Source organism: Erpetoichthys calabaricus, chromosome 1, assembly GCF_900747795.2.
Source record: "Erpetoichthys calabaricus chromosome 1, fErpCal1.3, whole genome shotgun sequence".
NCBI lineage: Eukaryota > Metazoa > Chordata > Cladistia > Polypteriformes > Polypteridae > Erpetoichthys > Erpetoichthys calabaricus.
The window spans coordinates 317,058,454-317,071,588 of NC_041394.2; the positions used below are offsets into that span (position 1 = coordinate 317,058,454).

At 40.4% G+C, this 13,135-nt stretch overlaps 1 protein-coding gene across 6 annotated transcripts in view; it reads left to right on the forward strand.

The window, feature by feature from the left end:
* dennd5b (DENN/MADD domain containing 5B) overlaps nt 1-13,135 on the forward strand; it is a 323,422-nt gene that overhangs the window by 151,509 nt on the left and 158,778 nt on the right. For all 6 annotated transcript variants that reach the window (XM_051928951.1, XM_028817827.2, XM_028817798.2 and 3 more), the window contains one exon: nt 9,914-10,023. In XM_051928951.1, coding sequence (XP_051784911.1) covers nt 9,914-10,023 — 110 coding nt within the window. The remainder of the gene's footprint in view (nt 1-9,913; nt 10,024-13,135) is intronic.

The window sequence follows — 13,135 nt, forward strand, 5'->3', positions numbered from 1 at the left end:
AGGGGACAGCACTCCCGGTACACCAGGAAGTGCTGACAGACCGAAGTGCTTCCAGGTGCAAGGGCATCACTTCCGCCACACTGTGGAGTGCTGCCGGAAGTTCATCATCAGGCACCTGGAGCACATCTGGGGCATTATAAAAGGGGCCACCTCACTCCATTCGGGAAGCTGGAGTTGGGTGGAAGTGGACAGGGCTTGCAAGACAGGAGTAGAGGCGGCCAAAGGAACCAAGCATTGAGTGAATATTGTAAATAGTTTGTACATAGTATAAATAAACGTGTGTGTGTTTGGACATTGCGGTGTCATGTCTGTTTGTGGCCGGGCTATCTCTTACATGGTATCCCAGATGGGACTCTCTGCCTGTTACAAGGTGGGGACCTGTTGTTAAAATAATTTGTAAAGTAGCCTGGCACAACAGCACGAGACACACGCGGTTTCAGCGCGGCGCGAGGAACACACGCTCTCGCGACACACACGTTTTGGCAAACAGCACAGTCCTTTGGTGGAGTTGCACTAAGACCTTAAGGGCACCGCACCTCCCGATGGGCAAGAAGACGGCCAGGCGCAGCCTAACAACAGCGTGCGGTCTGAAGAAACCTGTCGCCGATGAAAGGATGTATATGTATATGAATATACTGTATGTATGTATGTATATATAGATAGATAGATACAGAGAGAGGGAGATGAATCAAATGAAATGATTTACTTATTTGGATAGTGCAAATGAAATCAATAAAATGACTCTAAATGCCATTCACTTTATGGTATGAATTGCTCATTTTGAAGTCACTGTTTTAGGTATACATTTTCTCATCATCACTTGTGTTTTATCGTTTTTTTTCTATCTGGTAGAATAAAATTATAGGTATTCTGCTGGGTTTCCATCCATCCATCCATCCATTTTCCAACCCGCTGAATCCGAACACAGGGTCACGGGGGTCTGCTGGAGCCAATCCCAGCCAACACAGGGCACAAGGCAGGAAACAATCCTGGGCAGGGTGCCAACCCACCGCAGGGCACACACAAACACACCCACACACCAAGCACACACTAGGGCCAATTTAGAATCGCCAATCCACATAACCTACATGTCTTTGGACTGTGGGAGGAAACCGGAGCACCCGGAGGAAACCCACGCAGACACGGGGAGAACATGCAAACTCCACGCAGGGAGGACCCGGGCAGCGAACCCAGGTCCCCAGGTCTCCCAACTGCGAGGCAGCAGCGCTACCCACTGCGCCACCGTGCCGCCCTCTGCTGGGTTTATCATTACGAAAAAACAAACAATCCAACTTTGTTTTATGTAGCGACTTTGTAGCAAACGCCTTCCCAAAGTGCTTTACAAGTACAGAGCTGCCATTCAGTTGCTTATATAATGGTTTGTTTTATTTTTTCCTAACCGAGCATAGACAGATAAAGTGGTTTGGCATCTTGCTCCTGGATGTACACTGAATCTGAGAAGTATGTTAAACTGGTGTTTGTGTGGTTTTAAAGTCCAAGGCCTTAGCCACGAGACCACACCACCTGATGGTTGGTATAGTGCAGGGGTCTGCAACCTTCACTATCAAAAGAGCCATTTTGCTCCCTCTTCCTCCAAAGAAAAATAGTCTGGAGCCGCAAAACATAACACAGCTTATAAACTTTTAAAAGTTTTAATCTTTTTTTAGATTTTACATGTTACAACAACGGAATACAACAAACAGAAGTGCAGTGTGCATGTGTAGGCCTACTTTGAAATAAATTTAACTGAACTCTGCAGGCCTATTTGAGTCCTTCCTATACCTGTATAAAATTAAAATAAAAACTAGCCCACTTTAATATAAATAAAACATTTAGCTGTAGCTTAGCAGCTTTAAAAAAGTAAACATAAAATTCCATTTCAGTGTGCTCTCATCCTCTTCAGGTTTCCCTCTCAGCCAGCAATCAACTGAAGCACCTGAACATACAAAAAAACCGACATCAGCTCCGGGTCTGAAATGAATGTGTTTTTTTTTTTTTTTTAAATATTAGCCTATTAAATGCTATTGTTCTCACCTGTTTAATGTGACTTCTGTTTCTGAAGTTCGCTGCAGATCATCTCTAGCACTTTGAGCTACTTTTTGTATGAAAATGTGCTATATAAATAAATGTTGTTGTTGTTCTATGTCGGGGCTATACGATGTGACTTTGACCTTCACACAGGACTGCAGGCTCATGTGTGAGGTGGGAGAGATATTTGGACTTTATGAAGTTCATGCTTGAGAAAACTTGCTCACATAAGTATGTTGAGCCAAAGATGGACAGGACTCCAAATGCATATTTTTTCATGTTCATATATGTTTCGGGAATGGCACTCCATGTATTGAAAACAAGTTTGTCGGGTTTGGGGAGGTTTTCAATATCAGTCCATTTGTGCTCTTTAGCGAGAGTAGCCTTCTGACGGGCGACTTCTTCAAGATCCGCTGTCAGGCATTTGAACTTGGACACCCATAAATCTTTATCCGCTATGCGGCCAGTTCAATTTCTAGATCGGGCTTACTTACTCCTGTGAATGCGGATGTGTTCAGCAGGGATGGGTCGATGTCCAGGGAAGGAGAGAGTGTTTTTTTTCTTTCTGAACTCACTGAATCTTTCTCTAAATGCAGCTTGCATTGCAATAATTGTACGGTGGAAATAATCACAATTTATGTGAATGTTCACTGCTTTGAACTCTCTCAGGGAGGGGAAGTGAGAGAGTGTACCTTTCTGTACATCTCTGGCAAACACTGTCATCATGCGCTCAAACACCAAAACATTTAAAGTCAGAGAATAGATGCTCTGATATTTTTATGAACGATTCTTTCATGTATTCTCCGTCTGTGAACGGCTTACCCCTCCTTACGATCTCTTGAGCTGCCACAAAACTAGCAGCTGTAGTTGATTGTGGAGAAGTGATCCACTTTTTTTGTTTGCTCTGTTCAGCTTTCCGTTGCAGTTCCGAAATTGCTCTCTTTCGCTCATCTTCACTTGGGTATTTTTCAGTGAATGCTGAGTGCTTGTTTCGAAAATGTCTTTCAACGTTACATTTTTTGTTGTTCGATAATTTATCGCCACATATTAAGCACACCGGTAAGCCAGCGTCGTTGGCGGTGAAGGCAAATGCTTCTGGCCACGCAGAATTAAACTCTCTGTTCTCTTCTGGGATTTTTCATTTTTGGGATTTATTCATGGTTAGTGCAGGGGTCGCACACTCCAGAAGCCACCTGCAGGTAAAGGCGAGGGCTATAGACGTAGATGTGACGCATATTTTAGTTGACAAATTATAAATAAAAATAAAAATTAGATGTTAAAGTGTATAACAGTAGTAGTAGTAAATAAACATTATATATATTACATATATTGTATACAAATTAAATTAAGAAATTGCCGTTATTCATTTTCATGTTTTTTTGTTTTTTTTTGTCAAGGCCAAAAGGAGCCATTACAAGGAGGCTGAAGAGCCGCATGCGGCTCCAGAGCCGCGGGTTGCCGACCCCTGGTATAGTGAAAAGAAGTACTTTTCATTCTGCTTATCCAATGTTAAAATACTCCATCCATTCATCCATTTTGTTAACATTCTTATTATAGCTGTAAGCTCACTGGGAGCCAAAACCTGTTCTAACAACACTGCTTTAAAGGCAGGGGACATCCCTGGATGTGGCAGCAGTAAATCATTTAGACAGGTGCCCACTCAGTCACGTCAATAACCAATAACACAAACCAATAATTATTGTTTATATCATATAATGTGACATTCTTAAAACCGTGTAATTCAGTTCAGGGTCACTGGAGGCTAGACTGGCTGCTTTACAGAATAGGAAGCGGCCCTGGACAGGGTGAAGTGTGCCAGTCCTTTGCAGTGCCCACTCATACACATATGAAATCATGGGGGATGTATGGGAAAAACTGAAGTATTTTGGAAGAAAACCCATACAGGCATAGGAAGAATGTGCTGATTCCACCTGGAAAAAGGACCAGATGTGGTATTCAAAACCAGGATCGTCACAGAGCCAGTTGATCTGTTATCTCTAATGTCATTATTGTTACTGAGGTATCCTAATCCGAGCCACAAGTGAGACAAAGCCTATCCAAACAGCAGCAGAGAGACTCTAAACTCTGATGTTAGTAGTCCTGTATATCAAAATATTTTCTGTTGTGTTGTAAGAATCCACTTTTAGCCAGCTTCCAACAGGAGTGACAGTTATTTGATCCATGGCTTTGGTGATTTGTCAGGCTACCGTGGTTTGGCAGCGTAAACAGTAGTAAAAGGCAGATAACAACATTTAATGCAAGTGACAGATGTACAGCTTTCCTGCGTCTGCTTCTCAGATGGCCCTACACAGGCAGACTGTCTGCATCATGGAGAGTTTAGTGTTATTTTCTGGAGCAGACGCATATTCTTTGGGGTTTCAACTACTTGACCTGAAAGGGTTCCACACATTGCCTACCATCCTGTTCTTTAGCTATGCTCAGATGGCACTCCTTCTGGGAGTTTTCCATCCATTGTCATTGCTTCGTCATGGTTGAGCCAGCTGGTGTGCATAATTAATATGCGCATCATGTTCTGTCTGTCCCCAGACACTTCACCAACACCATCTATATCTCCTCAGGTTAAATACTCATTATTCAGAGAAATGCAACATTCTGAACATAATAATCATGATATGCTGTAATACAGGCAGTAACAGAAAATGATAGAAAATGGCAAAAGCTTTTGGCTGTTATACACCGATTTTTTTTTTTTTTTTTCTTTATCCTGTTCAAGGTCGGAGTCAGGTATTTTTCCTCTCATAACACAAAGGTTTGTACTACATTTAAGTCAGAGCCCCTGTGTGTCATGGTCCCATAGTGTGAGTATGAGGGTTTGAACCCACAACCTCATGGTTTGAAGTCCAAAGCCTTAACTACTACAACACAGTGCCTATCAGTTTTATACTGCAAACTGTTGAATACGGTGCTGGACATCCATCCATTATCCTAACTACAGGGTCACGGGGGTCTGCTGGAGCCAATCCCAGCCAACACAGGGCGCAAGGCAGAAAACAAACCCCAGGCAGAGTGCCAGCCCACCGCAGGGCACACACACACACACGCACACACACACACTAAGCACACACTAGGGACAATTTAGGATCGCCAGTGCACCTAACCTGCATGCCTTTGGACTGTGGGAGGAAACCCACACCGACACGGGGAGAACATGCAAACTCCATGCAGAGAGGACCCGGGAACAGAACCCAGGTCTCTTAACTGCGAGGCAGCAGCACTACCCACTGTGCCACCGTGCTGCCTGGTCCTGGACATGCAATTCCAAATTTATATTTGTATTGTATTTACTGATCATAATGTGCCACCCATAATGTAACCAGTCTATTTTAAATTTTTGTGCATAAGTGGGATCTGCATTGGACTGGTGGCCTGTTCAGGGCTGATTCCTGTCTTGTACGCATTGCTACCAGAACAGACTGTGGCCCTCCAAGACCCAGAATTGGATGAAGTGCATTTGAGAATTTAATGTTTTAAAGAACCCATTTGTTACTCAGCTGTTCATAATTCAGAAATCCTGACAGTAAGTGGGGTACATCCTGGCAAACTGAACACACATTTCAAAGAGAGTCTTTGGTGATTCATTTCTGTTTTTGGATTCATCCATACTTCTTTTTACACTAACCTGTTTTTAACTCTGATTGCATTGAGTCCAGAGGTCAATTCAATCGTAACATACAACATGTCTTTTCTTTTGTGGTTGTGTGGCTTTTTTTTTTGTGCAAGAAGTATTATTTGCTTAGAAGTAATACAGAAGCAGCAATGTCAGCAAAACAGCCTGCTATTGTTGCAGTACTGTGAGTTTCTGAGCTACAATATATGCTGAGTCTATCAAAGCCAAACTACTCTTTCTTCACATTATGTCCTTTGTTTGTTATTTTGTTTTCCTGAATAATAATAGCAGAATCCGGCTAACATGAGCGGGACTGTCCACTGTTTAGAAGAAGCAAAGTTCAAAAAAGTAGGAGACCAGAGCAGGGACAGAAGTTTATTTGAACTGTGATTACACAGTGTACAGAAATGACTAAGATATTAACTATTATTATAAAACAAGATGGGGAGCACAGATGGAAACTGGTTAAAGGTTAACATCACAGTAAATATTTGAAGTAGTTGTTCCACACTGTGGATATGTGGAACAAATCCCCAGGTAGAATAGTCAGAGAAGCACCTTAAAAATCTCATGTTGATGATATTCTTATAATGGTTACATGCATAGGAAAAATGACAAGTTGAACTGGGCTGATGGCCTGTTCTTGTCATTTTAGAATTATAATCCATTTCTGAATTTCCCAGCATGTTGGTGAAGTTGTTTCTCAACAGTAATTTGCATTATTCTCTTCTTTCCCCTCATTCAGTCTCTATTTCTAGTCTTTTATCTATTCATTATTGTATAACTCACTCTTTTACGCTTGAATTTCTTTCATCGTGATGGGATTATTGCTATGGCTTCAATATCTGATTGCCAATTACATCTCCACAAAAGAGTTTCAGCAATTTGTGGAATGGCACTGGTGGCCTTTGCCAACACAGTAGCAGAGCGGCTTTTGTTTTTTTCTTTTTTTTTTTTCTTTTCTTTTTTTTTTTTTAAACTGAGTCTGGCTTTGTGAGTGTTTGTCTGTCTGGTGTGTCTCAGCCAATGGCTAATTTGCACATTGGGCCATCCGCATTTATATTCTCTTAGTAAGGGACCAGAATTCAAAAACTACCTCAGAAATAACCAAGGTCTTTATTCTGTGGTGACATTAAACACTTTATATATTTTACTGATTCTGCTGCTATTCTTAAATTCATTTTAGTTTAAATAATATTATAATGTTGAATAAGTATTGCTTTACAAACTTTCAATAATTTGATTTTTTTTTCTGTGATTTGTGGAGTCACATTCAGGAGTTCCGGCATTTGTGTCTTTTTTGTGAGTCCATCATCAGATTTGTTCTGGCTAAGAGCCGTGGTACATCTGACAACGTTTCTAGGGAGTTTGAGTTTCCGTCTTCATTGACATAATCTTAACAAGTTGGAGGCAGTCGGCGTGCTCCCGTGAAGCCAGTGGCCTAATATGACATGTCCAGCGACGCACTGCAGCTAACCAACAACTCACTCTGACCAAATGAAACAAGTTTGATTTAGTCTTTAGTTGTAGTGAGAGCTGACAAGCAATGAATGCTCATCTAGAAGTATAATGCATATAATGCCATGATGAGGAATAAGGAACACAAGTGTTTTGGACCTCACAAACAGAAGAGAAGCTTGTCTGTTTGTTGTCTAGCGTTTTATGTAACGTGACAGAATGGGGGAAAAACAGGGGGCCAAGATTGCTGTGAAGCTTACTGTACATGTAAACCCTTCATACAGTATAGGCTCCAATGCAGCACAATAATGACTGTCAGGAAAAGTGGCGCGCATAACTGCACCAGAAGGTTGGTGCTCCGTTGACGTGTACATTTTGACATGGGTAATGATTTTCAGTTATTTAAGTGGACATGGTCCACCAAGGAGATCAGCAATTGCGGTTGGCAAATCTGACATTCCCCATGACTAAAAGTCACGTAGTTTTAACTGCTTGTTCAGGACTATAGTGACCTCACAGAAGACACCATTTACCAACACGTTATTTCACATAAAGCAGAAATGAAGCCAAACTGGAATGCCAGTCCATTGATGGGCTTGCTCACGTTCATTTACCCTGGTCATTAAACATTAAAGAAATATTACTAATGCTTATTCAGTGGATCTCAAAACTTAAGGATTTCACACAGGTGGCACCCCTCTTGGTTTGACTTCCTCACTCAGAGCTGCTGGAGTGCCCAGTACAGCCTGTTTAGCCAGCAGAGCTAAAGTAGAGCTCTCCTCATCCTAGTGTCCATTTGGGTTGGTGATTGTGAGAACACCTTTCTCTTTCCATTACAGCCTCCGCCACACTCACCCCTTAATACCTGAGTGAATCCTGGATGAGCCCCCAAATGTCACAGAAAAGAAACCATCCAGTGTTCATATTGCAATTCATTGGTGGCTCAGATCAGTCAAGGACATGAAAAAGCAATGGATGTTACTTCCTTCACAACACTTGAAGGACTAAACATATTTATAAAATACAACAAAATTATCACAGGCTTCATACTGGTTTTCTAATTCACAGTGGCTAATGATGATGTTTGCCTCTTTTTTGCACTTAAGAACAAGTCATCCATCTGAAGCTAACCTAAGCTGTTCAGGCCTGGCCAGTACCAACCAGGAAAAAGCTTTGTGTTGCTGGAAGAAGTGCTGGTGAGACCAGTGCTCCAGAGCAGTGATGGGGACACGGTTCTGTAAAAATGGCGCTGTCCTTCAGATGGGATATATAACCAAGGTTCTGACTCTTTGTGGTCATAAAGGATACCTGAGCATCCTTCCTAAAAAGCAGGGTGTATCCCGATGTCCTGTCTAAATTGTCCACCATGGCCTCATCAGTCTGGCCCCCTAATCAACGCCCTGTCTCTGATTGGCTAACTATTTCTCACCCCTTCACCACCTAACAGCTAATGTGTGGTGAGCGTACTGGTGCAAATTGGCTGCTGTCGCATCATCCAAGTGGAGGCTGCACATTAGTGGTGGTTGAAGGGGTTCTCCACACACTATATAAAGAGTACCTTGAAACAGCGCTATATAAATATAATGAATTATTATTATTATAGTTAAATAATGTTGGAGCGTCTGGGAAAGGAAAAACTCCTGATGTGTACTTACCCATGTAAAACCATGTACAGTGGAACCTCGGGTCACGAACGTCTCGGACCACGTACAAATCAGGTTACGACCAAAAAGTTTGCCAAACTTTTGCATCTGTTCATGACCACACACTCGGGTGACGAACAAGCCAGTTTCCCTTCCGGTTCGTACGCGCCGATGATTTCCACACATGTTCAGTCTCTCCCTGTGCAGTGAGCGAGCTAACGAGAGAGAGAGAGAGAGAGCGTATATACTGTATATATTTACATACAGCTCGTATGGTCCGGAACGGATTAATTGTATTTACATACAAATTATTTCAGGTCACGACCAAATCGGGTTGTGACCAGAGTTTTGGAACGAATTACGGTTGTGACCCGAGGTTCCACTGTACATTTTTAAGAAATCGTGTTTCTGCCTTAACCGGGTTACTCATGTTATCCCTGAATTGTGTGTATATGTAAACACACTGAATGTTTCTTTCTGATCAGCAGCTAATGTGGTGTTATTTGTTTGTGGTTTCTCAACATAAAGTGCCTGATTTAAAAACAACTTAGATGAATAAAAGAGAAAAAAAGTAAGAAGAAACAGAGGAATCATGTTATTATATGAAATTCTAACATCTTCACGTGACGCCTTGGCCTTGTCACTGTCTGTCTGTGTGCCATTTGTTTGTTGTTCCCATCTCTGTGTAGGTTTTTCACTGGACACTCCAGTTTTTCATCCACATCTCAATAACATGCATGTTAGGTTAACTGGCAACTCTAAGTTGTCCTTGTGCCAGCTTGAGTGTCCTACGATGAACTGGTGCCCATCCTGGGTTGGTTTCTGTCTTGCTCCTGATGGTACGAGAACAGTTGTTGATCCTCTCAGGCTTCAGTGGGATTCAGCAGGTTTGATAATGCATAAATGGATGAAAAGCTTCTTTGATAAAATACTTTAAATTGTGAAAGTTTTACTTGTTTACTTAAAGCTAACATCATAAACCAAGAAATTGGAAAAGTCTGTGATTTATTAAACAAGGTCCTTAATTGAAGGCAGAGATTAACATCTGACTGAGTAACAGATTGGACCAAATAGCAGTTCTGCTCTGTGTAAAAAGTTAATACAAAAAAGCAACAGAAATGATCAGTGTGCTTCAACAGTTTGTCTTTTGTTTTAGGGGAAAACTTTGATCAGAGCCCTCTGCGAAGAACATTTAAATCCAAAGTCTTGGCTCACTTCCCGGAGAATATTGAATGGAATCCTTTCGACCAAGATGCAGTCAATATGGTGAGTCAGAAAAAGAAAAGTGAAAGAGTTTTGGCTTGCTTATACATTTTCTAAACTGAAGCCATTTAAAGGTATATTGTGGCCTCAGGCCATTTGGATGAAACAGGCAGTTAAGGAATTAAGTAATGGCACTTCATTGTGAAAGGACGTCAGGGCCTACACTAACAAGACACATTCATTTCCTTTATATAATGGAAGACTATCTTTGATTGCATAATCTTTAAATAAAGTATGTGATTCCCAAATAACCTCCAAATTGATCTTTAAATCATACCCAACTACCAGTACTCTACACATTTGATTGCACTACTTCATTGATGGCATCACATCAACCAATGCTTTACTTTTTGATGTCACAATGAAACATCTGATTCAATGGGACAGCAAAAGATGATAGAACGGAATGAAAGATATACAGTATATTCTGTACGAGCAGAAGATGACTACTATTTTTAGGAACATTAACTAGAACATTAACATGCATGGGCTGAAAGTGTTTTAAGTTTGAAAGTTTGATTACATGTTTCATAATGTTCAATATTTCAAGTTGGCATAGATGGGATTGTCATGAATCATCCGCAGGCACTCTGAGCAGAAGACTTTTTGTACATTAGTCACATTTTAAAATAAGCAATTCAACGGAGTTGCTGTTCCCACATTGACAGTGCCATTACACACTTGGAGTTTCCAGCTTAACAGGGCGAGACAGATGGGAGACAGTAAATTGTGTACAAATGTTAGATATAATTTACTCGCTAGAGATATGGAGATAAAAAAGAGTTTTTCCAGTAGACCAATTCAGAGGAGCACTTTGAAGACCTTGAAGTCTTGACAAGACATAGATTTAAAAACATTATATGAATGGGGAATGTCCTCTTCTCATCAACAGATTCTTTATGTTCTTGTCAAATAAGGTTAAATATACAATATAAATGTCAGACAGTGGAAATTATGAATGCATTTTATGGATTCTTAGTTTTTCATAATTTGCCCTTGCAAGTTTTAACACTTTTTGGGTAGTTTATTTGATGTTTTCAAAGTTCTACTTGTGGGAGTTTGTGGGGCTCACAAACCTCCATGTATCCAGAACACTCAGACATTCAGCCCTGCATACATCTGACCCCACAGCATCTGCTATCCCACAGGGAGGACCCTCTCAGCTAGAGTGGGAGAAGATTGAAATATACTTTTTCAAGGCTGTGCAACACCATGTTGAGTTGTAGATCTGACAAGAAGCAGATCATTGTGTTGTTTTAGTTTGTTATGATCAATTTGGTTATATGAAAAATTAAGTTACACTGCATTTGATAAGAGTGTGGCAAAGGTTCCTGGGCAAGGAATTGGCATAAAACAGATAGGAGTCTGTAACACGTGAGTATGTGTGAGTACAAAATTTAAAAAAAATATAGCAAAATTCAGATTCACAGGAATACCCTTAATAGTTTCTATAGTTGCATTCATAATCACATCATTCCAGAAAGAGAAGTCTTATTGTTTAGATGCTTCTCTCAGTGTTTGGTGAAGTAATAAAGTCTCATGTAACAAAGCACCAGAAGCACAGGACTACTGGCAATGGGTGCCATCGTTACCAGCCATATGGCTGCATCCACAAAAATTAACCACACAGAACAGCGAGGCGATGATATCACTACTACAACAGAAAATAAATAAATAATAGAAAAACAGTCCAAAATGAAACAAAGTGAATCAGAGATAACAAATGCATTCCTGATACAATTTATACCCCATAATTGGATTAAGTCACTTCCAATAATGGCAGACATTCTGTGTTAGGACTGAAATGCTTCTCATCTGTCTTCACTGCTTTTCTTTTTTACCTTTGAGAATCTCTTTACTTTTTCTTTTTGCTTAGACTAATAGTATTTATGTAGTGTAGTTTCTGTGCTTTATCCTAATTCCACTAATGACAGCTTCAATAGACTAGTGAAGCAAAATCTTTCAAACAGTTTATTAGTGAAATACTTTACAACCATTTTTCTCTCAGGATATTCCTTTTTAAGACTCTTATTTCCTGCAACTGATGTCTTTAGCAAGTTGGAATGTAAACTTGCATATTTTTAGTGAAAGTTGAAGCTGTTGATGAGCAGATTGGACATTTTGTCCCCTCTAGGTTTATTATGGACAATTGAGTGGACGGTGGGGGTTACTGAGTAAGAAGTGACAGTAGATTTTACAACTCAATTTATGCTTGTATGATGCTCTTCACTGAGTGCAGGCATGGAGGGCAGCAACATGTTTACAGGTAAAGCACAACTACAGACTTTACAAATTACATAATCTACTAGCTGTCCCTCACGACTCCGCCTGCATAGTAGTGAAAAAGGACAGTGAAGGAGGGTCACGCCCGGCTCCCCACTCCTGACGTCACACTTCCGCCTCTCCTTGGCCTGCAGCCTCTGTCTCAGATTAGTGTGAATATACATATACATGTTTTTTTTGTATCAGTATGCTGCTGCTGGAGTATGTGAATTTCCCCTTGGGATTAATTATCTATCTATCTATCTATCTATCTATCTATCTATCTATCTATCTATCTATCTATCTATCTATCTATCTATCTGTCTGTCTGTCTGTCTGTCTGTCTGTCTGTCTGTCTGTCTGTCTGTCTGTCTGTCTGTCTGTCTGTCTATCTATCTATCTCTGTTAAGTAGTTCTCTCGTTTGCATGCCCTTTTATTATTATATTATTATTATCATCATTTGATATATGGTCAGTTACAGGATAAGTTCAGCATTTTTGAAGTTAAATTCTTACAATAATAGCATATGTTCATTTGGCACATCAAATGGTGTTCTTAAGTGAAGCATTTTTTATAAATTAAAAAAAATAATATATCTAGCCAGCTCTTGTGTTTTAGTTGAGGTGAAGGGTACCAAACTCCAAAATGAAACAAAGCCTTAAAACTTACCAAATATGTATACTTTGAAGCAGCAAAAGTTTCAGTTGAAGAAAGCGTGCCTATCACATTTTTGAGGTGTGCTTGTGACAACAAAACTAAACTGGAAGTAATACATTTTATCACAGATTCTTGGTACTATTTTCTTGAGGTAAAATTCATTTCCTGTTTTGTTTTATGTTTTCTGACATTATT